At 45.7% G+C, this 27,764-nt stretch overlaps 1 protein-coding gene across 1 annotated transcript in view; it reads right to left on the reverse strand.

Annotated features, from left to right (window-relative positions):
* Positions 1-520: 520 nt before the first annotated feature.
* Positions 521-27,764, reverse strand: part of Galm (galactose mutarotase) — a 55,752-nt gene continuing 28,508 nt past the window's right edge. The window contains exons 5-7 of the mRNA XM_031356344.1: positions 4,910-5,051; positions 3,285-3,459; positions 521-1,672 (exon numbers count right to left, since the gene is read on the reverse strand). Of these exons, the coding sequence (XP_031212204.1) occupies positions 1,595-1,672; positions 3,285-3,459; positions 4,910-5,051 (395 nt within the window). The 3' untranslated portion in view covers positions 521-1,594. The remainder of the gene's footprint in view (positions 1,673-3,284; positions 3,460-4,909; positions 5,052-27,764) is intronic.

Here is a 27,764-nt window from a genome sequence, read left to right on the forward strand (position 1 = left end):
GTAGTGAGGAAAAAGAACAACGCCACAGCTCCAGACTCCTCGTCTTTGTTGTTTAGTGCTTTGGTCGCTTGAGCATTCGCTGTTCACCCTTTCCTTGTGCTCTGAAGGGCCCTGGGCCCGAAGAAAAAGAACTTGATTGATATCTCAGCTTTAGGTGCTACCCTGCCGACGACAGGTATTCATCTTCTTGTCCCTTTGTCTCACAGGTGAGAAGACAAAAGTCCCCACATGGCTCAGCGAGTAAATGCGCTTGCTTTGCACGTATGACTACCTGAGTTCAGATCCCTAGCACACATACAAAAAGTCTGGGCATGGTCATACATATCGGTAACTCCAGTACTTAGCGGGCGTGGTGGAGAGGAAGCTTCCAGGCAGCCAGCCCAGCTGAAACAAGCTGAGCCCCAGGCTCAGGAGAGGCGATGACTCAAGGCAAGGAAGTGGCGAGGGAGATGCTCTCACCTACACACACACACACACACACACACACACACACACACACACACACACCAGTAAACAAGTGTCTTCTGAAATTTTTGGTTTTATTTGAACTGACTGTAGCAGATAACATAAACCATTTTTTTTGTTTGTTTGTTTTTCAAAATCAGCAGCCTAGGCATATGGGCGAGGATGTAATCTTTGAGGAAATGAGGAGCCTCCACCTATTTCATCTCAAGGGAGCATCTACTTCTAGTGCAAAGTTGAATGCTCTAGGCACTGTTGGCACACAGCTCCTGCCTTCTATGCCTGTGCATCTTGCTACACCTTAGCCAAGCTTCTAGTTAACCTCAAAGGCAGGAAAACTGAAATTATTCTGGGTATTTGGATCTTACAATTTAAATCACACCATCTCTTAAAAAGATAGTTCAATTCACTCTAATGCTTCTAAAGTGTTTTTTGTTTTTGTTTTTGTTTTTTTTTGTTTTTTTGTTTTTTGTTTTTTTACTTTTTAAGATTTATTTTTAATTGTTGTAGATGTATGGGTGTGCATGAGTGTGGGTATTCCCAGAAGCTAGAAGAGGGTGCTTGATCTCCTAGAGCCCGACATGGTAGACTCTGGTCCTCTGCAAGAAAAGTGTGTGTGCTTCACTGCTCAGCCATCTCTGTAGCTCCTACAGCAAGTTGGAGAAGAAAGGTTCTGATGGAGCAGGGTCCAAGACCCTGCTTGTCCTTCAGGGACCCTAGGGATGTTCAGGCAGACTGACGTAGGGGCAAGAGGGGAACTTGAATTTTCACAGCTTGAACCCAAGACCCGGTTAAAACTTCTGGAGGTAAAAGAGGAGGCAGGAAAACAGAGTTCTGTCAAAGAAAGGAAGGCTTAAAGAAAATAGACAAGATGGAACCAGGATGGAGAGATGGAGCCCATGAAATCAGGGGCATCCAGAGGACCACTTCTCTACCAGGATCAGACCTTAGGTGATGGCACTGGACAGAGAACAGAGCTGGTCATTAGACATGGCCTGTAGCCAGCTGCTGGGAAAGGGTATCAGTATTCAAGCTGAGTATTGTATGACTTAACATGCAGGATTACTTTTAAAGCGAGGCAGGTGAGTGGGGACCATCCTGGCCCCTAACCAGGTCCCATCTTCTGTCTTCTTTAAGCAACAGAGAACTTGAACCAGGTGGTGTGGTTGTACTCCTCTCCAGGCCTCAGTAGCACGGGAGGGAACTGGGGCTGTGAAGGGAAATCAGCAGTTAGAACAGTTTGCATAGCAGCCATCATGGCTATACAAACAGCCACAGGGGGTGTGCCTCTGTACTAGTGTACTAGTGTCTGGAGCAGGATCTGTGGACCAAGCCAGTGTGAGGACAGTGTGTTATCGATCTGCAGTGAGATGAATGAAAATATCCCACAGCACCAAGCCTACTTTGTCAAAGCAAGATTTGCTACAGGAAGCAATGCCTGGACTTCCATTCTGGAGTAAGCCACAAGCTTCTTCCCGTGACTGACCTTAGAGCATCCCCTAAGTAACAACTAGAGAGGGCATGAGAACAAACAGGGCGATTTGGAGGGCCTCTCAGCAGTGTGGTTGTGGGCTGGAGATATGGTTCAGAGGCTGAAAGTGCTTGAGGCCAAGGCTTATGACCTGAGTTTCATCCCTGGAACCCACATGGAGAAAGAGAACAAACCCCTGCAAGTGGTCCTCTGACCTCCATGGTGTGTCCCTGCCCAGCCCCCACTTCCCAAGAAAGTGCAGAGAATGAATGAGGATCAGGAGAAACACTGGAGAAAGATGATGGTACAAAATGTGTACCTTTAACCACAGCTATTTAGCTGTGGATTTTATGTGGTTGTATACATTGAAAAGCACAGACATGGACTTTAACCATGCAGCCTCACTTGAGTGTTGTGACCTGCCAGGCTTCGTGACAGTGGATCAATGCCACTCTGACAAGTGAGCTTGTGTGTCAGCAGCCTTACCCGTCCAGCGGAAATAAGGAGGCAAACACCGAGCCCTTCTCCATGCAGTTTAATCAGGAACCTTCATTTTTACTTCTTCTCTAGCTAGCTTCTTTTATATTCTTCTATATCTTCTTCTTACATCTTACTTATTACTACTTACATCTTATTAGTTACATACTTATTCTTAATTCTACATCTTACATCTGTCCTTACATCTTACTTCTATATCTACATCTTCTCTCCTATCCCATTACTAGCCCCAATTCTACATACTTACTCCTAAATTTTACATCTTACCTCTAATTCTATCTATATCTATCTATATCTATATGCATATCTATATCCATATCTATATCTATCTCCATATATACTTACTACTATTCTTTCTCTACATACTTACTATCTATATACTTACTCCTATCTCTTACATCTTACTATCATTACAACTTACTCCTAATTCCTTACATACTTACTCCTAATCTTCTCTCCTATCCCATTACCAGCCCCAATTCTACATACTTACTCCTAAATCTCTCCTAACCCATCACCAGCCCTAATTCTACATACTCACTATTTCTTATATTCTCCCTATATACTTACTCCTAATCTCTACATCTTACTTACTATCTATATCTATATCTATATCTATATCCAGCCCCCAGCCCTTGTGGGTTAAATACTTTCCCTGGTCCCAATCAGCATCAGCTACGTGGCAAAGCATAATAGGCTGCGGGAAATCATGCCAGCTTGCATCACAACCTAGAGGCACTCAGCTTTTCCAACTAAGGCCTGTTTATCTCAATGCTCTCTGCTCTGGCCGGAGACCAGGTGTTCAGTACATATGTAGGGTGGCAGCTGTGGCTCCCCACACTTGTGGCTTTACCTGATTGACTGCATCAGGCCAGTTCTGGGTCTCCAGGCAGAAACCAGAGTGCTTGGGATAGATCGCTCCACTCTTGCCTTTCAGAGTTCCATCCAAGAAGTTTCCTGTGTAAAACTGGACGCCAGGTTGGGTGGTATATACTTCCAGGATCCTCCCACTTGCAGCGTGATGCACCCTGGCGGGTAAAGACAAGCCAATCTGAGTGGGGAAGCGGCCAGGAAACAGCTTTGGGACTGGAATTAGACCTGACTAAAGAGCAGGGGCAGGATGCAGGAGATAAGAACAGGACATACATTCTTCACAAGGAAGGCATGGGCTTTTGGCTTTGAGGACCCTCAGAAACAACTTGTCACATGATCTTGGCCTCTCTGGGAAAGGGTAACACAGACTGACCACAGCCAGTTATGGGAGTTGGGGAGGAGCAGCCAGGCTGGAGAGGCAATTCAAGGGTCCTGAGATTCTTCGCTTGGGATGGTCAAGATGGAACCCAGGGCCCTGTAATTGTTCGTGAGTACTCGGCCAGTGCCACTGAGACATACTACCCACGGGTCTGACCCAGGCTGCACTGGGACTCGGGCCACTACCTGCCTGCTCCTTTCGAGTCCTAGGAGTAAAGGCCTGTGTACGCCACACACTCCCTCCCCCCAGCTCCCATGTTCAGCTACAGGGTTCTGAAAACTGATTGATTGACTCATTTTGTTTTTTAAGACAGAGTTTCTCTGTGTGGCCCTGAAATTCACTCTGTAGACCAGGCTGGCCTCAAATTTAGACATATGCCTGTCTCTAACTCCTAAGTGCTAGGATTAAAGGCCTGTGCCAACACTGCCTAGCCTGGGTCTGTACTTCTTGTTAAAGGGACATAAAGGCCTGTGTTACACAGTCTTACACCAGTGAGCAAATCATATAAGAAATCATTCAAAGTATGTTGAACTGGTGAGATGGCTCTTCTCTTCCAATACAAGCCTGAGAATAAATTTCTGAAAGATATTCTCTCTCTCTCTCTCTCTCTCTCTCTCTCTCTCTCTCTCTCTCTCTCTCTCTGTTTCTCTTTCTGTCCCTCCCCTTCCATTCTCCCATCCTCCCCCTAATGCACACTAATAATATAACAAAAAAAAATTAAAAGCAAAATGCATTGTCAACCAAGAGGCTGGAGAAAAATGTTTAGGAAGAGGAGGCCCAGGATCTGAATCAATGGGGAGAAGGCGGGAAGGGCTCCTTGGGTATGGGTGGCGAGGGCAGGAGCATGAGCCATAGGAACATAGGAGGAAGGTTTCCTGAGCAGGTGGGACCTAAGAGGCCCCTGTTCCTAGAACTCCAAGGAGGAAAGGTACATACGAGGAATGTACCAAGGACTCTGGAGTTCAGAGAAGGCAGGGGTGGCCAAAACAGGAGAATTAGAGAAAAGGGCCTTATGGGATAGGCAGAGATGGAAAGCCAGAGAGCATGCTGGGTAAGGTGACAGGAAGACAGTGAGATTGGGGGGATGGGTTCTACAATGGGGTGTGGTATTTGACCTCTGCTCCCATTAGGCGCTATTGGAACCGCCAAAAGGAATGTTCAATGTTCCTCAAGTAAGAGCTGCAGTTTCTTCTCCCATGCAGAGGCAATAAGAACAAAGTTCCAACCTTGCACAAAACTTCTTTTCTTTTGATTCCTTCAGACAGAAATTATGATCGAAACCATGGATGTGGTAACCCTGCAGGTGTTTTCCAAGCTCCACTGGCTTTCTCAGGTCGAAGGCAGTTCCTTCCACTGGAGCGATGACTCCTGGGAAGAGATTGGAGAAGACAAAGGCGGTTACTACCAAGAGCAAAGCTTTCTATACACTGTCCTAGCGACACACTGGTTCTATTCTCTCAGGCTTGTAGAAAAGTTGGAAGCCTCGATCCCAAGGAAAATGAGTTGTTGGGCTCCCTGATCAGAATATGCAACTGATTGGCAAATGAAGTATCTCAAACAATGTAACATGGACAAAAGGGGTAGGATGCAGCTCAATTGGCAGAGTGCTTCCACAGGACACAAAAAAAAAAACAACTACATGGGGCAGTCTACATCAAACCACCACATAGGAGGTGGAGACAGGAGGATCAAAAGTTCAAGTATGCCAATTGTGGTGGCACACATCTTTAATCCCAGTGCTCAGCAGGCAGAGAGGCAGGCAGATCTCTGTGAGTTCCAGGACAGTCAGGGCTATGCAGAGAGACCCTGTTTCAATCAAAACAAACAAGACAGAGAGAGATCTTGTCTCTACAACAAACACAACCCATAAAAGTACTCAAACAAAAACTCTTGAGTTGGGGAGATGGCTCAGGGAGGTTCTGAGTTCAAGTCTTCAGAACCCATGTAAAGCTGGACTCAGTAGCACGCCATGTTGGCTGAGTTTCTTCTGCCATAGGAGACTGTTGAGGCTTTTTTATGGTCTTAATTATGGTAAAATGTTTGTCTGGTTTTGTTTTTGAGACAGGGTCTCACTATACCAGGCTAGCCTCTTCCTCTCATGCTGGGATCAAAGGCATGCACCACCATGCCCTACCCATTTTACTTTGCTTTTGAGGCAGTGTCTCTTACTGGCCTGGAACTTGACTTGTCTAGGTTGGCTGGCCTAGTGAGCCCCCAGGGTTCTATCAGTTCTGCCTGCCCAGTCCTGTGCCACCTTGACTGTTCTTGTTTTGTTTTGTTTCCTGTATATTGTAGGGATTGAACTCAGGTCCTTAAACCTGCAGGGCAGCACTTTACAAAGACTGGGCTATCCTGCCCCCTTACCCCCACAACGCCCCTCCCCCCACTCCCAGCCTCCCTATTCCTTTTTGGGAGAGCCGCCCCTGCCTCCCTTTTCAAATTCTTAGTCTTAGGTTTCTATCCCTTTGAATAGAAGGTAAAGACAGCCACTTCCCAGGAGGTGGCGCTAGAAGCACTCGAGCAAGCACATCTGTTGTGCCAGTCAGTCCTCTGCATCCTGATTAGTTCTGGGAGAATTAGTAGCTAATTTTGGATCTCAAGGCCAAATCCTAGATGGTGGGGATCCACTGGGCACTTTTTTTTTTTTTAGTATTTAAAAATGTAGACAAGTATAATCAAGTTAGCTTGTGAAGAAGCTTACCAAGTTCCATGTGGCCATCTTAAGTTTCTAGATGTCATTCTTTGCCACGCACATTTTGCGTGAAGGCGGTATCTGAGGCGTAAACTTCAAGGAAAGTCAGTCTCCTGCCTCCGCATTGTCGCCTGGCACCCCAAACTCAGAGGTGGCCCAGATATGTCCTCGTACTAGTGTGCTAAGAACTCACCAAGATATCATTTTCTTACAGCTAGCAAGAGAAAATTCGGACATTGCTTTCTGACCTTCACCAATGTTTCCAACTATACTAGTTTAATGTTTTAAGTACTAGAGAGTAATTGAAAGGTTTCTCTCACTCTAAGACATTAGCTGAAAGAGTTAGGTCGAGATTCCCCTCTGCCTGCCTCCAGCTAGAACCAGAGAATTAGCATAAGAATACCTCAACAGAGAGGGCTCCACCCCTCTTCCTCCTGCTACCAGACCCTACTGACCTTGGTGTGTGGGGGTCGTTTTGCCTACCTGACTTCAGTCTAGCACTAAGACTAGAAGAAGAAAGACTTGGACTCACATGCAGGACTAGCACTAGAACTTAGATGGGCTAGGACTCAGATTCATGTATCTCTCACAGTCCCCCGGGCCCAGAGCACTTGGGCCCGGGGGGATACAGCATCAGTTCAGAGGAGATAGCTGCTACTTTAGACTCAGTATGTTTCAGATAGCCTCAGAGGTACCTCAACTGTTGAGCTGCCAGATTTTTTATTTCTCTTTTGCAATGATTGTAAAAGCCTCATGCCATTTTTAAAGAAATACACTCAGATTTTACACCACCCGTGTGTAGTCTGTTTGTCAAAGCCAAATCCCGTGCCCACCTGGCCAGAATCCCTTGTCCCGCGGAACAGGGACCCCGCGAGAAATCCCGGTCCGCAGCAATTCTTTTTGCAAAATATTTATCAAGGTTGTTTACTATACAATTGTTCAACTGTCATTTTGGTTTTGGAAGTCCTTTATGTAAATACACATATAATATTTAAAACATATATGTTTTATGTTTTTGGTTTTGGCACACAGTTTACCATGTAATTATTACATTATCTATCTCTATCTATCTATAATTATAGATAGAGCTATACTTACCTCTATCTGTTTATGCCTATCTCTCTATCTATCTATCTATCTATATGTATCTATCTATAATTATAATAGACACAGTCTATTATATAATTATCTAATAGTTTATTATATATTATCTATTATATAGTATTATGCTCTGACTTTCTGGTAATTCACTATGAAGAACAGGCTGGCCTTGAACTCAAAGAGATCCTAGGGTCTCAATTTTCCAGTGCTGGGGTGAGAGGTGTTCACTGCTATGGCTGACTGTAAACTTTTCTTGTCTAAGGACAGACAGCAGCCACGATGATCATTCTTCACCTCCATGTATGCTGGATACATTTCATTTCTCCTTGAAATAGAGTTCTCATTTTCTGGATTTCTGAGGTAATGTTTTTATTATTTCTGTGGTGTCTGGCAGGCCTCTGATACAGCAGTAAACCTGAAGACAGACTTTCTTTACAATGAACGCTGTGAAATTATGGCAGAGTCCCAGATCTTTGTGATCTTTGGTCACAAAGATCTACATTTTGACTACCGTATGTATTTGGGGATACATGTGCATGGGTGCTCATACCATGTTGGGAGGAGAGAACAGCTTGTGGGGTCAATTCTCTCTCCCGCCTTCACACCCAATTGAGGGGGATTCAAACTCTGGTGCGAGTCTTCATGGTCCCTGAGATGGCCTTGACTCTGGACTTCGGCTCCTCACCAAGCCTACTTTCCATATTAAAAGGCATTCTCATGAAACTCTCATGAGCTTGGGATGAATCAATTTTTGAGGGTAACACATATAGAATCAAGCAGAAGTTAGAGAGGGTTAATTTTTAAAAACTATGCCTTGACACAAAATTAGAAATTTGGAAGAGCTGTGTGAGGTGGCACATGCCTTTAATTCCAGCTCTGGAGGCAGAGGCTGTAGGATGTGTGTGATTTGGAGGCCAGCCTGGTTACCATAGCAAGTTCCAGGAAAGCCATGACTATGCAGAGCAGTGGTTCTCAACCTGTGGGCTACGACCCCCTTTCACAGGTGTCACATATCAGATATTTACATTATGATTCATAACAATAGCAAAATTATAGTTATGAAGTCGTAACAAAAATGACTTTACGATTAGGGGTCACCAAAGCATGAGGAACTATAGTAAAGGGTCGCAGAGTCAGAGAGGTTGAGAACGACTGACATGAGAGACTTTGTCTCAAACAAACAGACAAATTTGGAATAACTCTCTCTCTTTCTCTCTCTCTCTCTCCCTCTCTCTCCCTTCCTTCTTCCCTCCCTCCTTCTCCTTCTTTGCTAAATGAGAAGAAAGAAACCATATGATTCAAATGTTGTTTCTTTGTTTGTTTCTTTGGTTTTTCAAGACAGGCTTCCTCTGTGTGTAGCTCTGAGACTCCTGCAGCTCACTGTTAGCTCAGGCTGTCCTAGAACTCAGAGCTCCACCCACCTCTGCCTCCAGTGCTGGGATTAAAGGCGATTAAAGGCATGCACCACAACAGCCCCATCTAATCTTTTTTTTTTTAAATTTAATTAATATGCTGACGCCGGGCAGTGGTGGTGCATGCCTTTCCAGACTTGGGAGGTGGAGGCAGGCAGATTTCTGAGTTTGAGGCCAGCCTGGTCTACAGAGTGAGTTCCAGGATAGCCAAGGCTACACAGAGGAACCCTATCTCAAAAAAAAAAAAAAAACAAAACAAAAAAAAAAAACAAAAAAAAATTAATATGCTGTCATGTGTTTCATAGGCAGGTGTGTGGAAATTATGAAATTTGTCCCCTAGATTTACCATGTCCTTGGGATTTTTTAAATAAGCATTAATGTCTTTTTCTGTGACTCCTACCATACTCTGGTAAGGTCCAACTTATTACTTAAGAATATTCCTGCCGGGCGGTGGTGGCGCATGCCGCAGGTGGATTTCTGAGTTCGAGGCCAGCCTGGTCTACAGAGTGAGTTCCAGGACAGCCAAGAGAAACCCTGTCTCGAAAAACCAAAAAAAAAAAAAAAAAAGAATATTCCTAAGGGCTATAGATAGAGACAGCTCAGCCATTAAGAGCAAACCTAGTTGCTCTTCTAGACGACCCAGGTTCAATTCCCAGCATGCATACGGTAGCTCACAAAATGTCCGTTAATGTCAATTCCAGGGGCTCTGACTGTTCTCTTCTGGTCTCTGCAGGCACTAGGTATGCATATGACGCACAAATATACATGCAGGAAAAATAGGTCATACACATAATATTTAAAAAGGACCCTCTCTAAGTCACGAATGGTGATACATACTTGAGGTCTCAGCATTACAAGGATGAAGCAGGAGCATTACCCTGAGGTTAAGGCTGCCCTAGGGTACAGAGCAACAACAGAAACACTAACAGCAACAACAGGAAAAAAAAAAAAGAGTCGTCCATAATATGGTGGGACATGCTTGTAATAGCCGCCCTGGGGACTGGGCAGAAGTATCTCCAGTTTGAGTTCAGCCTGGGTGACATCATTTAAAAACACAAAGCCGGGCATAGTGAGTGGATCTCTGTGAGTTCGAGGCCAGCCTGCTCTGCTGGTCTACGTACTGAGTTCTGGTACAGCCAGAGGCACACACTAGAGACTCCTCCCGTCTCAGAGACTCCTCCCGTCTCAGAGACTCCTCCCGTCTCAGATATCTACAAAAACCAAAAACCAACCGCAGAAGTCAGAGTACCATCTAAACCATCCAACAACATCTCCCCTTGGGAGCATTCCCTTCACAGGTGTTGCCTATTAGACATTTACATCACAATTCATAACAGAAGCGAAGTTACAGGCAGGCTAATCCTCTCTTCCTCTTTGTTATGGAGCAGACGTCCTCAAACATTACTACACTATGGTCTAGCCACCAGACTATATAGCAAGCTTCCCGCCTTTGACAAAGATGAGTTCCAAAACGGCAGGAGCAGTTTCCTGTCCTCCATAGTTTCTGGCCTGAGCTAGAACCTTTGCTCGATGGAAAAGCTGATCTGCTTGAAACCAGTGCTGGGAACCCCTACGGAGGTGGCGGCAGTCTGTGACAAAGAATGCAAGGTCCAGATGCTTCCGTGAGTGGACCGACGCACACCCTTCGCTTGGCAGAGACCCTGACCCAGGGGCCTGAAGTGAGACATCTCCAGACCTCCAAGCCTCCCAGTGTCAATGATGGCCCTTTCTGACGCACTATGATGTGTCTGCCATTGGGACAGCCCCTTCCACCCTCAGCCCCCGAATCCTCTTAGTTTTTCTAAGACTCTGGAAAATGAACGAGTTCTTTTAACTTTGGTTAATCTGCACATGGGAGTTTCTGCTTTGTGCTTAGAATAGAAAGGAAATGTCAATCATGCTTTGAGCAGAGCTGAATGTACAGAAAATGAAAATGAAATGGAAAGTATGTCCACAGACAGGATGCTATGTCATGGTTCTAATCTGAAAGCCACCAGACCCCATCCATCCATGCCTGTCCATCCAACTGTCTGTCCATCCATCGTGTGTGCTTTCTGAAGAGGATCTGTATCCTCCCGCTATGGCTGGGTGTGTGCTAAGGTATGAGCAGCAAAACCTAAAGCCTGGCAGTTGGTGACCTTTGACCCGAAGACGAGGCGGCTCAGCTCGAGGCACAGGAGTGATTTGACTGATCCTGCTTCCTTATTCCAGCAAACCCTGAGGACACACAGCAGGAAGGATCCCTCATGTGCTGTTCACACAGCTACAGGGTAGCAGCTGTGATGAGTGTGGGCTGGCTCAAACAGCCTAGGGCTTGCTGGGAAACTACAAGACGAGGGAGAGAGGCGAGAAAGTTGAGAACACGTGCAAAGGGGTGCTTTTCAGTGATGAGCTCCTGGCCTAAGCTGAGGAGGGGTAGGGGTGGAAGCGAGGTCAAGAGTGGGTAGATGACAGCGAATGGAAGGATTAAAGGACCACAGGCTTTTGTGGTGCTGAAGAATGAGTTGCTCTCAGAGACAGACAGCCTGAAGAGTGACCCCAGAGGGCTGCCATGGGAGGAAACCAGTCAGATCTGAGGACAGCCACAGTGAGCAGGTGAGAAGACCAGTCAGATCTGAGACAGCCACAGTGAGCGGGTGACAAGACTGGGGGCCAGGATACCACCAGTGAACACTGAAACAGCCATGGACGGTGACAGGAATGGTGTTGGAGTAACGAGATCCAGATGTAATGGCATGTGGACAGGGTCCACAGAGAGCTCATGAGCATGCCACTCCAGCTGCGACAGCTGAACTGCACTTCTCAAGATGTGCAAGAAGTGGATCTGATCATTGAAGACAGAGCTTTCAGACAATGTTAGATGCCATCACCAGGAGTCAGTCTCCCTCTTCCTAATTGTTAACAGATCGATAATTATTCACTCTCTGAAAGTGAAGAGAAAGCTCACAGCCCTTCTGCAACCCACCTGCCTTGGCCTCTCTCATCTCACTGAGGGTTTCCCATTCAGGTCTTATGATAAGGGACGTGGCCTTTCTTCATGTCTGTGACAGATTGAAGCCTGGTCTACTCCCATCCCTTGTGTGCCCTTGCTGATGTGACATTGACACCCCCTCACTGACAGCTGCCATCTCTCTTTCCTCTTTGAGCTTGCATGCACCGTAATAACCACTTCAAACAATAGAGCTGCTGGAGTGGGATTCCTGAGACATGGTTATGAAATATAGAACAGCTTCAGCCTAGGCTGCTCTCGAGACAGGAGCTCTTGAAGCCCAGCCACCATACCATCAGGAAGCTCAAGTCCCAAGACGGGAGGGGGCTGTGCACTTAGGGTGGCAGCCTTAGCCGAGCTCCCAACCAAAAGCCAAATACAGAAGAAATGCCTTTACATGGTTATGTGCCAGCTCTGATCTTTGCTGGAAGCCCAAGAGAATGACTTGCCTGTAGAGAAAATTTCTTATAAGCATTGCCTGTCAATAAAAAAGCCAATGGCCAATGAGTTGAGGCAGGAAATAGGAGGTGGGACCCTGGCAGGAAGAGAGAGAGTTCTGGGAAATAGCATGAGAATAAAAGGAGATACAGAGAGAAGAGAGAGGGACTGAGGAGACGGACATAAACCAGCAGGTAGATGAACTCAGGGAGATGCTGAGAGAAGGGGGCCAGGACTGAAGAGAGGTAACTAACCACATGGTAAACATAGGAGAGTTTGAATGGGTTAAATAAGTTACAGGCTAGCCAGGGAATGAGCCAAAGCTTATAGCCTAGACAGTAAATTGTCTCAGAGTCGTCATTCTGGGAACAGGACTGGGAAGGAAAACCAGAACTTAACATATTTCAACATTCGCCCTGACTAACAAAAACAGACAATAAATGACTGCTTTGGAATGATCCATTATGTAGCAGTAGCTCCAGTAATCGCTCCTGGGTATTTCTGTCTCTCAGCACTGACTGACAAGTCTCTATGGAGGCTAGTCTCCCTCCATCTTCCCCTTTGCACACTGTTTCTAAATGCCTTCTAGAGAGCGTGCATCAGGAGCATGCATCCTTGAGGCCGCTTTTGGATGGGGCTTAGGGGGAACCACACATAGGGGCTGGAGCGATCAAGGACCCGAGTTAATCCCCAGAATTTATGTAAGAAATCAGCTACAGGAGATGCAGAAAGGGAGCTGCTTGGGGCTCACTGGCCAGCAAGCCAAGCCAACCAATTTGGGTTTTTTTGTTTGTTTGCTTTGTTTTTTTTTTCGAGACAGGGTTTTTCTGTGTAGCCTTGGCTGTCCCGGAACTCACTCTGTAGACCAAGCTGGCCTTTAACTCAGAAATCTGTCTGCCTCTGCCTCCCAAGTGCTGGAAAGGCATGTGCCACCACCGCCCGGCCAACCTACTTGTTAAGCTCCAGGCCAGCGAGAGACCTCACAAAACAAGAAGGATGGAGCCAAAGGATATAGCTTCGCCTATCCTGTGGCTTTCATGTGCACGTGCATACACACAAACAGGACTTTTTGAGTCCAACATTTTTTTGTTGTTGTTCTTAAACTGACCTCAGGAAGCCTAAAGCCAGATGGTAGAGACAGCCTTACAATATAAGCTTTTACAGGGTTGTGGAAATGCCATGATTGTGGGTATCCAGTGGGCCAGCAAAGGTTTTGCAGTGGTGTGACAGGACTCTAACCTTAGGAGATGAGTCAGGATTGGCTACTGTGAGGAGGGACCAGAGATGACACAGGAACACACTTCTGCTTGGGATACAAGCTAGACACATTTATATAACATCACACGGATCCCAAGAGGTTCTGAGCTCTCACAATTGGAGGTGTAAGTAAAAGACATATGAAGTAGAAATGTAAGGGTTCTTTGGAAAGTCAGTTAGATGGTGTTTTGCTGGGGCAAACACACGAAGGGATGTTTTGCTGAAGCAGACCCAGGAGAGAGAATGTTCTGCTAAAGCAAGCACGTGAAAGGAAACCTGATAAAAGATTTATTGCTAACAACATGCATGTATTTGTCCACCTTACATTACATAGTTGAGCTAACTTGTCTGGACTCTATAGACAGAAACTTGCCAAGAAACTAGTGGTGGTGTTTCTTGCTGCTTCCGGAGACTCTGGCTGGTTGGCAGAGTGATGTGAGCTGAGACAGACACACATGCTAAAGCAAGACATGCTAAGACCCGTGGAGGACACAGGATGTTTGGAGAGAGTATAAAAAGGACTCCACGGCAGTGACAGAGGCTGAGCTTGGCTTGCTTATAGAGCTATCTGTGCAAGGCTCGTGGGGCTCCAGTCTTTGCTGATCTTCAGTTTGATGAGAGAGGCATAGCCGAGAACTTCTGGCATTCCTCCTGGTCCCTCCTACTGTCTCCTGCTGAGGCTAAGGCCTGCTTGGGTAGTGCCACCACTGATTTGTGTTTGCTATCCTGACTCTACCGAACTGAACTGCTGGTGTATCCAAGAAGTGTTTTCTAGTGATCTGAGCTGCCACTGCTGACCTGTGAACTGAACTGCCAATTTCCAGACAACACAGATGGGAGTGACTCCAAAGAACCTTTCTAAGCAGGTCCTCTCCCTCCAGTTTCTATCAGCACATACAACAAACACACAAAGGCAGAGATGCTTAACTCAGTGTGAGCAAATCAACAGCTTTCAGAAAGAGTAGGGAAATGAAGCATTGAAGACAGCAGGACTCATTCCTAATGACAACTCCCAAAACGGGGCCAAATGGGCTAGGTGAGTACCCCTGGATTTTGGTGGGTATCAGAAGTCATAATCACCGATAGCTGTTAACCCCAGTTCCCTGGAGCATCCTGCTTCCGGTCTGGCAATCAGACTCCTCAGAGGGAGTGGTCTGGACTGAACCATTGTTTTAAAAAAAACAATTGTCAAAAAGATTTCTATTTTATAAGTGCTTTCTTTGCACCGATTTGTGTGCACCACTTGTGTGCTTGGTGCCAGTGGAGGTCAAAGGCTGGTCCGATCCCCTGGAACTGGAGTTACAGAAGGTTGCAAGCCATCATGCGGGTGCTGGGAACCAAACCTGGGTCTTCTACAAAAGCAACAAGTGCTCTCAACCACTGAGCCATCTCGCCACCTACCCACCTTTAATTTTTTTTTTTTTGAGGTAATAACTCAGTATGTAGCACAGGCTATCTTCAACTCAAATTTATTAGCCTCCTGCCTCAGACAGGTAAAGGTGGTGGCACATGTCTTTAACTCAGAAGGCAGAGGCAGGAGGATCTCTGAGTTTGAGGATGAGGCTACACAGAGAAACCCTGTCTGGAAAAAAAAAAACAAAGTATATATTTTCATATCCAGCTCAGGTCTGCAATTTTATTTTTTGAAAAAGTCTTGCTTTTTTAATTGAGTTTTATTTTTATGTGTACAGGTATCATTTGCCTGCCTGTTTGTCTGTGTATGTATGCCTCTTGAGTTCTCAGCTTCCTCACATGTATCTCGTGCAGGGTGATACTTATTTGAAAGGGTTGTTTAGGGGTTAAGAAGCACTTAGTTGGTAGAATACTCATCTAGCCTGGGGCATATGAGGCAGTTTCACAATAAGTAAGCAAAGAAAAGAACAGCCAGGATGTGGTATATCTAACCTGTGATACCAGCGTGCCAGGCACACACACATTTAATCCCAGCACTCGGGAGGTAGAGGTAGGCAGATCTCTTTGAATTTGGGGCCAGCTTGGTTTTGTTTTGCTTTTTGTTTGTTTTGTTTATTTCAAGACAGGGTTTCACTGTGTGGCTCTGGCTGTCCTGAAACTTGTTCTGTAGACCAGGTTAGCCTTAGACTCAGCTCCACTTGCCTCTGTCTCCTGATTAAAGTCCTTTGCCACCACCACCCAGTGTAGGCCAGCTTGGTTTAAGCAACAGGTGCAAGGCCATTTGGAGCTAAATGATAAGACTCTCCCCAGAACCAAATTTAAATAAATATTAAAAAAAAAAAAAAGCCAGGCATAGTGGTGTAAACATTTACTCCCAGCAACATTTACTCGGGAGGCAGAGGTGGATCTCTTGAGTTCAAAGCCACCTGGTCCACAGATTGAGTTCCAGGACAGCCAGGGCTACACAGAGAAACCTTGTCTTGAAAAACCAAAACAAAGAAAGAAAAAAGGCCTTCCAATATGTTGACCCAGTGGACAATGAGCAAAGCAGCATCCTTTCCCAGAGACACCCAGCTGCTGTTGAGCTCTGGGATCCAGATGTGGAATAGATACATAGGTGATGCCTTCCAGCTGTGACACCCCAGGATTATTGGGTTGTGAGATAAAAGCAGTGAAGCTGGTTTTCGATTTGGGGGATACTCTGTGATATTTTTTTTCTTCTTCTTTCTTTTAAAACTTTTAATTTGAGACAGAGTCTTATATAGCCCGGGCTGGTCTTAAGCTTGTACAGCTGAGAAGGCTGACCTTTCGAATCCTGCCTCTACTACCCGTGCTGAGATCATGGGTGTGGCCACCACGAGTGACTTTATGCAGTACTGAGGATGGCCCCGAGACCTCATTCCTGTTCAGTGGCATTCCACCAACTGAGCCTCATCGGCACCCATGTGTGTTTTAATAGAATTTTCAGCTCGTCTTATTCAAGGAGATCACTGGTTGAATGCCACTTGCTAAAGACTGACCTGAGGAAGACTCGTTTAGTGACAGACCCCAGCACCCACGAATGGCATGCTGGCGGTAGGAGGGAGAACACAGGGAACTACTGGAGACCATAGAGGAGCTGGGGAGGGCAACAAAAGGGGAGAAGTAGGGCCAAAGTGAGAATGAAGCATAGGCTCCTGCAGGCTAGTCGGAGCTTTGTTGATGGCTGTTTGGAAGGAGACCCAAGGACCACCAGGAGGAGAACATGCCTCATCTATGGGCTTGTGAGAATCATGGATCCAGTAGCTCAATCGGAGAATACGGAGGCAGAATTTATTTAACGAGCTCCCCAGTGATTGGTTTGCACAGACCTGAGCGCTGATGCGCTGCTCAATGAAGAAAGAACGAGGAAGAAAGCTGGCAACCGGAAGCACTCGAGCTGGAGTCTGGTCTCCATGGGGACGGCCCAGCTGTGCTTTCAGTCCAGCTGCTCCCATTACATCTGCCTCTTTAGCTAGTCAGGCTGGGAATAGTCAGAGAGATTTGCATAAGGAGGCCTGCAGTAATGGGGCTCCTGGGCACAGGTATCCGTCTGATACCTAATTAAGCCATCTTGGTTAGTTATCTCCAGAATGGCAGTTATTATTTTAGGAAGCAACATAAAGAGGATGATAATGAAAAGTAACACCCTGGGTGGGAATTCTTACTGCATTCCAGCAGTGGCAAGGAAAAACACCTTGGGACTTTTCTGTAGAGGTAGCATTTTGGTAACATTTCACAGATCCCGCGGTCTCAACACTCCTCTGCACTTTCCTCTGCTGTCTGGTTGTGTTTATGATGTCATTCCAATACCGTGTAGGTGGGTCCCGTTCTCCCCAATCTCTTTTCACTCCACTGAGCACTTTCTGATTTTTGACTCTGACTCACAGTGGAGGGAGGGTGTTGCTTCCAGATCTGACTTGACATCCAAAGCAGGAAGAGCTGAGCTGAGCCGCAGGTCACTGTCAGATGAGAGGGCAAGTCTTCATGGTTAACCCCACATATGGCATTTTCCTGACAGTGTTTTTCCATTTTAGATTCCAATCAGCACTGACCACAGGGATTTGCCATTAAGTAAGAAGTTCATGCTGCAGGTGCTCTCTGCCTAGCTGTGGCCTCCAGGCCTTCCAGCTATGCCACAAGCATGAGGTTCCAGATAGGTCTGATCTTCTCCAGAGACTCCAGGTCCCTGGTGTCACCATATGTTCTTACTATGTATCCTTCCATCCTTCACACTCACCCTTTGATACTTATGAAAGACCTGTGTCTACAGCCTAAGCTACTGGCTTAGTGACGTTTCTTGACCGGTCTAACACTCTGACCTCCTGCCCTTTGATCTGATGAAACCCTAACTGTGGGACTAATCTATGTTCTTTGTCCCTACTTCTGAAAGAACCAGGAGAAAATTCACAGATGCCCCAACTGAGGGTATTCACATTCGGAGTCTTCATCAATTGGTTTCCCCGAGTTCTCTCATAACAATTTCAGTTCTCAAGTCAGTTTCCCTCTCCCTTAAAACCTTTCTACCTTGAGTTGTACCCAGTCTCTCAGAGATGCCCTCTTTCCTCTTCCATTTCTCATAGGCGCTGAGGATAGACAGACCCCACCGTCACTCCCCAGGCCTCAGGAATACTGTGTTCAAGTTACCTTAGCTGATAAAGGCTCACAGGCCCACACTCTCTGACCCTCTTCACTTCCTGTCAATCCTCCATGTTCACAAACCGGCTTCTACCCTGATCACACTGTCAAGTGGGTTAGCTGGGACAGATTCTCCCCTGCTCTCTGCCGGGCTATCTTCCCACCACCGCCCAGCCCATCTTGGTTTTTTGAGACAGGGTCTCTCATTGGTCTGCAGTTTGCAGATTTGGCTAGGCTGGCTGGCCAGAGAGCTCCAGGGATCCTCCAGTTTCTACCTCCTCAAGTGCGGGGATTCTAGGCATGCTCTACCAACACATACCTTTTTGTATGTGGGTTCTGGGGCTGGAACTCAGGCCTGCAAGCATTCAATTGAGCTAACTCCCCAGCCCCAGCCATCTGATTTTACCTTCTAAATATAAAATTCTCTTCTTCCAGCTGACCCCTGCCTTAGGTCCTCCTTAGTTCTAAGGTGGATATTAAGTAGCTTCTCAACTGGTCTCTGTCTCCAGTCAAGCCCCACCCTTACACTTCTAAAGGCTTACTTAGAAATGACATTTAGGTATTTCTAAGCTGACAACTGTGTGAGTTCAGTCCCCTGGATTAAAACACTCCAAAGACCTCCAAGAGGTCTAACGTGCAAACAGAACCCTGCTCTCTGTTGCTGACCCTGAAAGAGCATGAGCCAGCAAGTGAACAGCTTAAAATTTCCACTCTGTGGGGCTGGAAAGACAGCTCAGCAGTTAAGAGCACTGATTGCTCTTCCATAGGATCCTGGTTTAATTCCCAATACCCACATGGCAGTAATTCTAGTACATCTGTCTATAATTCTAGTTCCAAGGGATCTGACACCTCCACGCAGACATTTGTGCAAGCAAAGCATCAATGCACATAAAGTATAAATAAATCATAGGTTTAAAAACTTGCCACTCGAGCCCTTGCCTTGTATTACTCAAAAACCCACCCTGCCTCAGCATTCCATGCTTGGGTTACTTCACTCTCCTTATTTGTAGATTCTGAGACACTAAAAAACTTCTCAAAAATGCCTCACCCCTGTGCTCAGTAACACCGGAAGTATTAATGTCTAGCACACCTCGAGCCCCATTAGATGCTGCTTCTTCCTGGGAGCTTCTCTAGGGCTCTATTCTCGAAGTATGGCCCAGTCTCAGATAGTATGGAAGTCAGTGGGCACTGTAGGAACCTGAGATTGCTCTGGAAACTAGGCCAGCCTCTGCTGCATCACTCAAAGCCCGTTATTCCTCATCCTCTTTGGAATAAATGGCCCTGAGAAGCTCTGAACACCCTTGTCGGACCCGTGGGAGGGGGAGGCATGAGAGTTAAGTCAGAACTCTGTGGGTAATGATCAGAGCTCTAGCAAATAACTTCCATTATGACAAATTCACGTGATGTGAGCCTGCAATTTTCACAGGAAGTACATGGAGCCTGGCCCAGCGCTTTCTTCTGAGCTATCTTCCTGCCAAATTTCCAGCCGGCCGACTTATGTTCGCCAGTCTTGTAGCAGTGGGTGATGTGTTTTCTAGCCGGGAACACAGATAGCTCTGGGAGTTATTTTGGAGGCTCACAAAGCTGTTCTTGGACCATTCTGTGGAGAGGTCCTCAGAAATGTGTCCCCTTGGGAAGCATCACTGCCCTCAAGAAGGGCCCCTGGGTCCTCAGTGACCTTCTTGCGTGCTGTTTAGGCAGGACCTGGTCTAGAACAAGCAGCTCTACTGCCACAGGCCTATATTTTTTTTTATATAGTGCCACTGCTTTATTTGTTTGTTTGTTGTGTGCATGTGTGTATGTGTGATATACATTGAGTATATGAGTGTAGACACATGCATGCCACAGTGAGCATGTGGTATTCAGAGGAAATATTTCAAGAGTCAGGTCTCTCCTTCTACCATGTGGCTTCTAGGGCTTGAACTCAGGTCATCAGGCTTGGTGACAAATGTCTTTACCCATCTTGCTAGCCTTTTTCCTATCTATCTATCTATCTATCTATCTATCTATCTATCTATCTATCTATCATCTCCCTATTTAGATATAGGCTACTCCCTATCTAGATAGAGGCATCTGGAGCTGCCCTTGAACTTCCTATGTATCAAACTTTCAGTAACCACCTGCTGTCCCAGCTTCCAGAGTGCTGGGGTTACAGATGTGTACCACCACGCCTGGCTTTAGTGCCAGTCTCACATGTACTTTATTTTTATGTGTCTATATGCATGTCTGTGGGTCAGATCTGTGCACTGCCTGCATGGATGTCTGCCTATCATATCTGTGCAGAGGACAGAAAGGGGCAACAGATTCCCTGAAACGAGACTCACAAACAGTTGTGAGCTGCCACTCGGGCGCTGGGAATTGAACCTGGGTCCTCTGGAAGAGCAGCCAGTGTTCTTATCCTTGAGCCATCCCTTCAGGCCTGCCTGTACTTCTGTGACTGCAGCCTCTCTTGATTGAGGACACACACACCCTGTGCTACAGACACTGCTGTATAGTGTAGGCAGAACTTAAGCAGATTGTTTCACATCGCTCCCCTAGGTCTGACAGAGTACCTGGCACACAGTAGGTAATTGTTATTACCACCTGGAGATGGAGACTGGAAAAAGAAGTAACAGGAGCTGGAAGGGCTGTCTTCAGATCTGCAGGGCCGACACACGGTGCTCTGGTTTCTACTTGCAGAGTGGACCAATGTGCTTGCTAGCTCTATCCTGTCTGAGTGCCCACGCCTGAATCCTGGAGTGAGCTGAGGGACCAGTGAAGGCCAGTCCACGCATTGGATCAAGCAGAAGCAGCAGCCGCTCTACTCTGAGCCACTCACTGCTGCTGTTTCTCTGGTGGAATTTGGGGGACACTGATTTTCTTGGTGTGCAACACCCTCCTTTAGCTGGCTCACCTGCTAGCTCGAATCTAGAAGTGCAGTCGTGGGGGGGTGAGATGGCTCAGCGGGTAAGAGCACTGACTGCTCTTCCGAAGGTCCTGAGTTTGGATCCCAGCAACCACATGGTGGCTCACAACCACCCATAATGAGATCTGACACCCTCTTCTGGTGCGTCTGAAGACAGCTACAGTATATTATGACAGGGAGCGGGCCCTGAGCGAGCAGGGCCGTCCTGAGTTCAATTCCCAGCAGCCACATGATGGCTCATGGCCATCTGTACAGCTACAGTGTACTCATACACATAAAATAAATAAATAAATGTTAAAAAAAAAAAGAAGTGGTGCAGCTGTGATAAACTGGGCAAGAGGAAATTAAACATCCAATACCGCCTGAAATTCCTCCACAGGAACACTATTGCTCTTCCCAGAAGGCCGTCTTCTACCATGACTGTAAGACAGGGGAAAAGACAAGAAATCTCTGTGCAGACCCAGATGGCTTGGCCGGTTCACACAGGATCTGCCATGGGCTCTCAGGAGCTCCTGGATCCCTAACATTCTTTGATAAGATTTTCAGGACACTTTGGCCAACATCCCATGTGGTCTGTGGGTCAGAGTTTTAGATGTGGGACAGGATGTCAGCATTCATCTCTTCAGATTTTCCATGTCTGGTGGCCAAGGAAGGACCAGAGTGCTTGGCTCTCCGCTGACTCGAGGGCATGGCTGCGTTAACAGACCATTTAAAACAGCGGCAAGGAGCCGGCCACAGTGGCACACACCTTTAACCCTAGCACTCAGGAGGAAGAGGCAGGAGGATCTCTGTGAGTTTGAGGCCAGCTTGTTCTACAGAGTGAGACCCCATCTTGAAAAAAAAAAAAAAAACCACCACCAACAACAAAATAGCTTCAAAGGGAGGTTAGGTCTGGGAGAGAGCTGTTCCTAAGACGGACAGGTTAATTCTTAGTTGACTTAATTTTTGTATTTAGCATAGATTAGTTTTTCTTTTTTTAAAAAAAATTATATGCCAGGCATGGTATCATACACCTTTGATCCCAGCACTCTGGAGGCAGAAACAGGAAGATCTCAGTAAATCTGAAGCCAGCTGAATCTATATATAGTGAGGGCCATACAGCAAGCCCTTGTTTTAAATGTATATATTAATTTTATTATATTTATTTTTTAGAAACATTTATCTATTTACTATGTATATAGTGTTCTGCCTACATAAATTTCTGCACACCAGAAGAAGGTATCAGATTTCATTATAGATGGCTGTGAGCCACCATGTGGTTCCTGGGAACTGAACTCAGGACCTCTGGAAGAGTAACCAGTGTTCTTAGCCTCTGAGCCATCTCTCCAGTCCTATTATACTTATTTTAACATTTTCTTCTGTGTGTGCCTTTGTGTGTATAGGAGTCCATGGGAATGCACACATGTCACCGTGTGTGTGTAAAGGCTACATGTGGAGATCAGAGGACAACTGTGGGAGCGGATTTCCTTCTTTTACCTCATGGGACCCCGGGACTGAATTCAGGCCCTCGAGCTGGGAGCAGGTGTCTTTACCTGTATAACGTCTCACCAGCCCTAGGTTAGCTTCTCTAGTTTTAAACCAAAGACATTCAATCCTTCTTGGTTTTACAACTATCCTGATAGATGTCTGAAGAACATCTTCAGAGGTGGAGGGACACAGAGAGAGGGATCTGAACTGGTAAGAAACTCTACAGTGGGGTGGTGGTGGCGCACGCCTTTAATCCCAGCACTTGGGAGGCAGAGGCAGGCAGATTTCTGAGTTTGAGGCCAGCCTGGTCTACAGAGTGAGTTCCAGGACAGCCAGGGCTACAAAGAGAAACCCTGTCTCAGAAAAGAAAAAAGAAAAAAAGAAAAAAAGAAACTCTACAAGGCACCAAACCTTACCAAAACCATGCACAGGAAACAAAGCTGCACTGGAGAAGGTTGGGAAGGACGGGCAAGGAGAAAGTGTATGAGTTTTGAAGGGTGAGAGGGGGTTTAGGAGGTAGAGCCAGTGTTTTTGGTCCCCATGGGATGGGGGTAGGAGTTCAGAGACTGGTGAGGTGTGAGCAAGGCATGGCAGAGCAGCCTGGAAAAGTGAGTAGTGTCTAGGCTGGGTAACAGCGTGAAAGTGTGTGTGTGTGTGTGTGTGTGTGTGTGTACGCACTGTAGTGTGTGCATGTGTCGTTTGTTTTAAGATGAAGTCTCACATAGCCCAGGCTAATCTCAAACTTCCTATGTAGCCAAGGGTGACTAAGAATTTATGACTACCCTGCCTCTTTCTCCTGAGTGCTGGGATTAGAGGTGTGTCCCAGTACAGTATATGCCGTGCTGGGGAACAAACTCTGAACTTTCATACATGCCCAGACCCTGCAAAAATATTTTAAAGGAGTAATTATTGAAATAAGATTTGCATTTCAGATGCATTTAGGAGCCAGAAGGAGAAAAAATCTTTAAGGTTTTATTTTCACTTGTCCATTCATTTATTGATCAAAATTTATGTTCCCACAATGTATGTAAGATGCTTAAACCAGGAGAGCACTGATAGACAGAGTCCTATAACCAATGTGAAAGACTAAAGAGACTCGAGGAATATCAGAATCTAAAAATCAGCAGGACTTGATGCCTAAGGATGGAAGGACAGTGTGGATGCAGGAAGGAAAAGAAAAATGGTCTACGGATGACTGAAATAAACACTTAGGCCTTCAGGAATTATTTTAGGATCAAATGGAGTCTCGAGGAATTGTCTGTGAGAAGATTAAGCCACATGCTAGCACATGACTGTCAGTGCTCATTGGCAACATCTTGGAAACAAGAGGCAACCTTGGGATTTTTTTTTATTTCTTAGGGAAAGACAGATCTACCCTAGAGAAGTAATTAAATTACTGACAGATTGTAGGCTGAATGAAAAGAAGTTAAAATAAAATAGAAACATCTAGCTAATGGCTGGGCAGAGGGACAGAGGCAGGATTTTTATGATTTCTGGGCAAGAAATGAAGGGGAGGGAGGAGAAGGGAGTCCACCATGAGATGGGTGTAGGACGGACCTCTCCATGAAGGAGCAGGAGGGTGAAACGGCCGAAATGTAGGTGCAAAGGGAAAGTGCCTCCATGGGAGGGCTGCGGAAGGAAGCAGGGCGGCAAAGATAAAATACAGATTTAGAAAGCATTAACTCAGGAATACTGGGGGGAGTGTGTGCTAGCTGTGAGGGGTTTGGAAATGCCCAGCCACTGAGCTAGTTAAGGCACATTGAATAAAGGTTGCATGTGCGTGTCTTTCATTCGTGAATCCAGAGCTCTTGGGTGGGTACAGAGCCTTAAACACACCAACCAGGAGCATAAAGCAGACCTTAACAATTTACTGCTACATATCTAGCTGGGTCTCCCTGAACAGCCTTGTTGTAAGCCTCTCCTACCAGAACTCTAATTTGGGCAAAATGGGGCTGCTTTCACATAATCTTAGAATGAGCTTTCCAAAACTCACTGTAGCAAGAACAGCAGGTGAATGCAGGCAGGGTACAGGACAGAGCCAACTGGGTGAAGCTTTTAAAAAATAAGAGGTATATTTTCTTAAGGAGAGGAGTTTTAAACTTATAAAAGAAAACAAATACCCCCCCCCAATGTTACTGTAAGATGATGAGCCGGCCAAAGCATTAATTTCTGCTTTTTTAATTCCTCATATACTACGACAGACAGAATGCAGCAAAAACTAAACAGAGTTGTATATGGTGATGTTGCCTCCTACTCCCTCCATTCTGTAAGACGAAAGGGTACAACGCAGGATTTCCAACTCTGGGATTGAATTCATCTCTGGGTTACACTCTCTTACATGCTGCTCATAGTGAGCTGGCTTACTACCTAAGGAGGTACCAGTTTTCTCTTGTTGCTGGGGGACAGGGCACTAGAATCAGGTGCTAAAGCAGGAAACCCAACAAAGTTCAGATACTGGAGTCAGGAAGATGGCTCAGTAGTTAAGGGGCTTGCTACGCAAGTGTGAGAATCCACATTAAGACCCCCATGTGAATGCTGGTAGAGGAACTGGCTTCCCTGCAATTCTAGACTTGGAAGGAGGAGACAGAAGATCCTCTTTGAGAGTTGGCTAGGGTGACTCCTAGCATAATCTGCAAGCTCTAGGTTTGATTTAGAGACTGTGTCGCAATCCTAACTTAAGGCTTCCTCATGCACATATGTCAGCATGCACATACACACACATGTAAAAACATGTATACAAACATGTATGCACATCACACATACACATAAACATGAGAAAAAAGTCTGAAACAGAAATTTTCTCTAGTTTGGACATTGGGGTTTGTTCATTTGCTTTTTTGAGACAGGGTTTCTCTGTGTGGCCATGGCTGTCCTAGAACTCACTCTGTAGACCATTTTGGCTTCAAACTCAGAAATCTGCCTGCCTCTGCCTCTGCCTTCTGAGTGCTGGGATTAGAGGCCTGTGCTACCACTGCTTGGCTATTCTGAACACTGTTAACATCATCTGTCCTTTATTATAAATGGCCTCTAGGAGTTTCATTTCAGAGCTAGATCTGCTATAGTACACAAAGCAAACACACTTAAGAGGACCTTAGATGCCCCGATGACAGCAGACTCTCAACGTCCTACCAAAGAGTAAATGTTTCATGAGCAGCAAGGGCTTGGGGTTTGTTTGTTTTAAGAAGCTTAAAACAATTGCTCTGGGGAAACAGCGTGGCTAATTGCCAACATGCAATCGATTGCTGGCCTGCGCTGTGGGTTGAAAGGAGCTCTCAGCCTCACAGACGCCTTGAACAAGGGCAGCTTGCCAAGGCGCAAGAAAGAAGTCACCACCACCAATGGCCGTGAGTTCAGAAGTGCCAAGCATCATCCCGTGGAACAGTTTTGACAGGTAGGCAATGAACTTTATTCAAATATTTGTCTTATTTAATGTACGTTTTTTTCCTTTTTTTTTTCTTACTCCCTTTTGGCCCTGGGGTCTATGTTGCCTAGGCTGATCTTGAACTCTTGAGTTCAAGTGATCTTCCTACCTCAGCCTCCCAAGTGCAGGGATTAAAGACCTGTGCCACCACCACCTGCCTTGGTTTTCATTTATTTATTTTTCAAGTGGAGAGCAAAGACACCAGAATCTTGTAGTCGAACAATGAAGACATAAGAAACATTGCTTGTTTGTATTATAGAACTCCGGCTGGTAACAGTTTCTTACAGAGAAAGCAAGGGTGACTTTAAATCATCTTGCTGGGCCCCACTGAAGGCTGTGCATGTCCCTACTGTTGCAGACTTGGGAAGAAGGAGAACCTCTCCAAGTTGGAGACCAGACAAAGGAGAGGATGGAGAAGCCAGACTCATAGGCTGTTGTCTTCTATGCTTTATTGGACAAAAGGGCTGGAGTCATTTTTTAATGTCCCCTACAATTGCCAAAAGGAGTAAAATAGGGGCCCCGAGGATGCCTGGGGTAAAGGTTTACGTGGGAGCTTGGAGTGTAACATTCTGTCACACTTGCCTCAGTGCCTGTACACCACAGTGTCCCATTCTATGTGACAGCCATCCAGCGAGTAAGCAGGAAACATACAAACACAGAACAGGACTTGACTCCTCCCCAAACACACACAGGGAAGCACAGTAGCCCAGCCACCGTGTTATTATTACTGTTACAGTAAAATAAAAGCGCTACTGTCTCAGCACACAAGTTCTCTCCTCATCTGAAAAAATTGTTTACCATGTCTAACCAGAGTGAAAGTGCCCCCAGAGTTTAGATCTGCATCAGCATCTCCCTTCAAAACAGTTTAGATTCAGGTTAGATAAAGAGTTGAAACGTAAATGTAAGTATAAATGATTAGCCACAAAAAGGGAAGGACTGTGGTGGGAACTGTCTTGCATGTTAGACAGGACCCCACAGCATCCATTGGGTTGATCTGCAGTTAAGCAACTAAAACCAAAGACATTATAATCAGAGGCTGAAGAGATGGCACTGAGAGAGGGCTGCCCTTCCAGAAGACCCACAGTCACACACACACACACACACACACACACACACACACACACACACACACACAAATAATAATTAAAAATTGTAACAACAAAAGCCAGGTGGTGGTAGCACACACCTTTATTCTAGCACTTGGGAGGCAGAGGCAGATGAATTTCTTGAGTTTGAGGATAACCTGATCTACATAGTGAGTTTCAGGACAGCCAGGGCTACACAGAGAAACCTTGTCTAGAAAAAATAAAAATGAAAATGAAAATAAAAAGCCAGGCCATGGTGGTGCACGCCTTTAATCCCAACACTTGGGAGGCAGAGGCAGGTGGATTTCTGAGTTCGAAGCCAGCTTGATCTACAGAGTAAGTTCCAGGACAGCCAAAGCTACACAGAAAAACCCTGTCTGGAAAAACAAAAGCAAAAAAAAATCTTTTAAAAATTATAATTAGATTAAATACCTGAGACAAATCCATAAAATTTAAGGAATGCTTATGATACAATAAAAGCTTCATGGTTAAAATATTGCCTTAACATCTCTCAAGCCCCAACCCACTACTGATTCTTCTGCAGGAGTCACTTTTTCAGACACAGCTTGGTTATCAGCTACAAAGTACTTGATGCTGGGTTTATCTCCTCTATAGTGATGGAAGTAGAGATCTTCCTATCTCTCAACTACAAGTGAAATTAACAATTGGCCTAGAAAGAGAGATTTGAAAAATAAACATACAAGCAAGGATTTAAGGTAGAAATTAGATGATCTGGAGGGTAAAA

Source organism: Mastomys coucha, unplaced genomic scaffold (genome assembly GCF_008632895.1).
Source record: "Mastomys coucha isolate ucsf_1 unplaced genomic scaffold, UCSF_Mcou_1 pScaffold6, whole genome shotgun sequence".
NCBI classification, from domain to species: domain Eukaryota; kingdom Metazoa; phylum Chordata; class Mammalia; order Rodentia; family Muridae; genus Mastomys; species Mastomys coucha.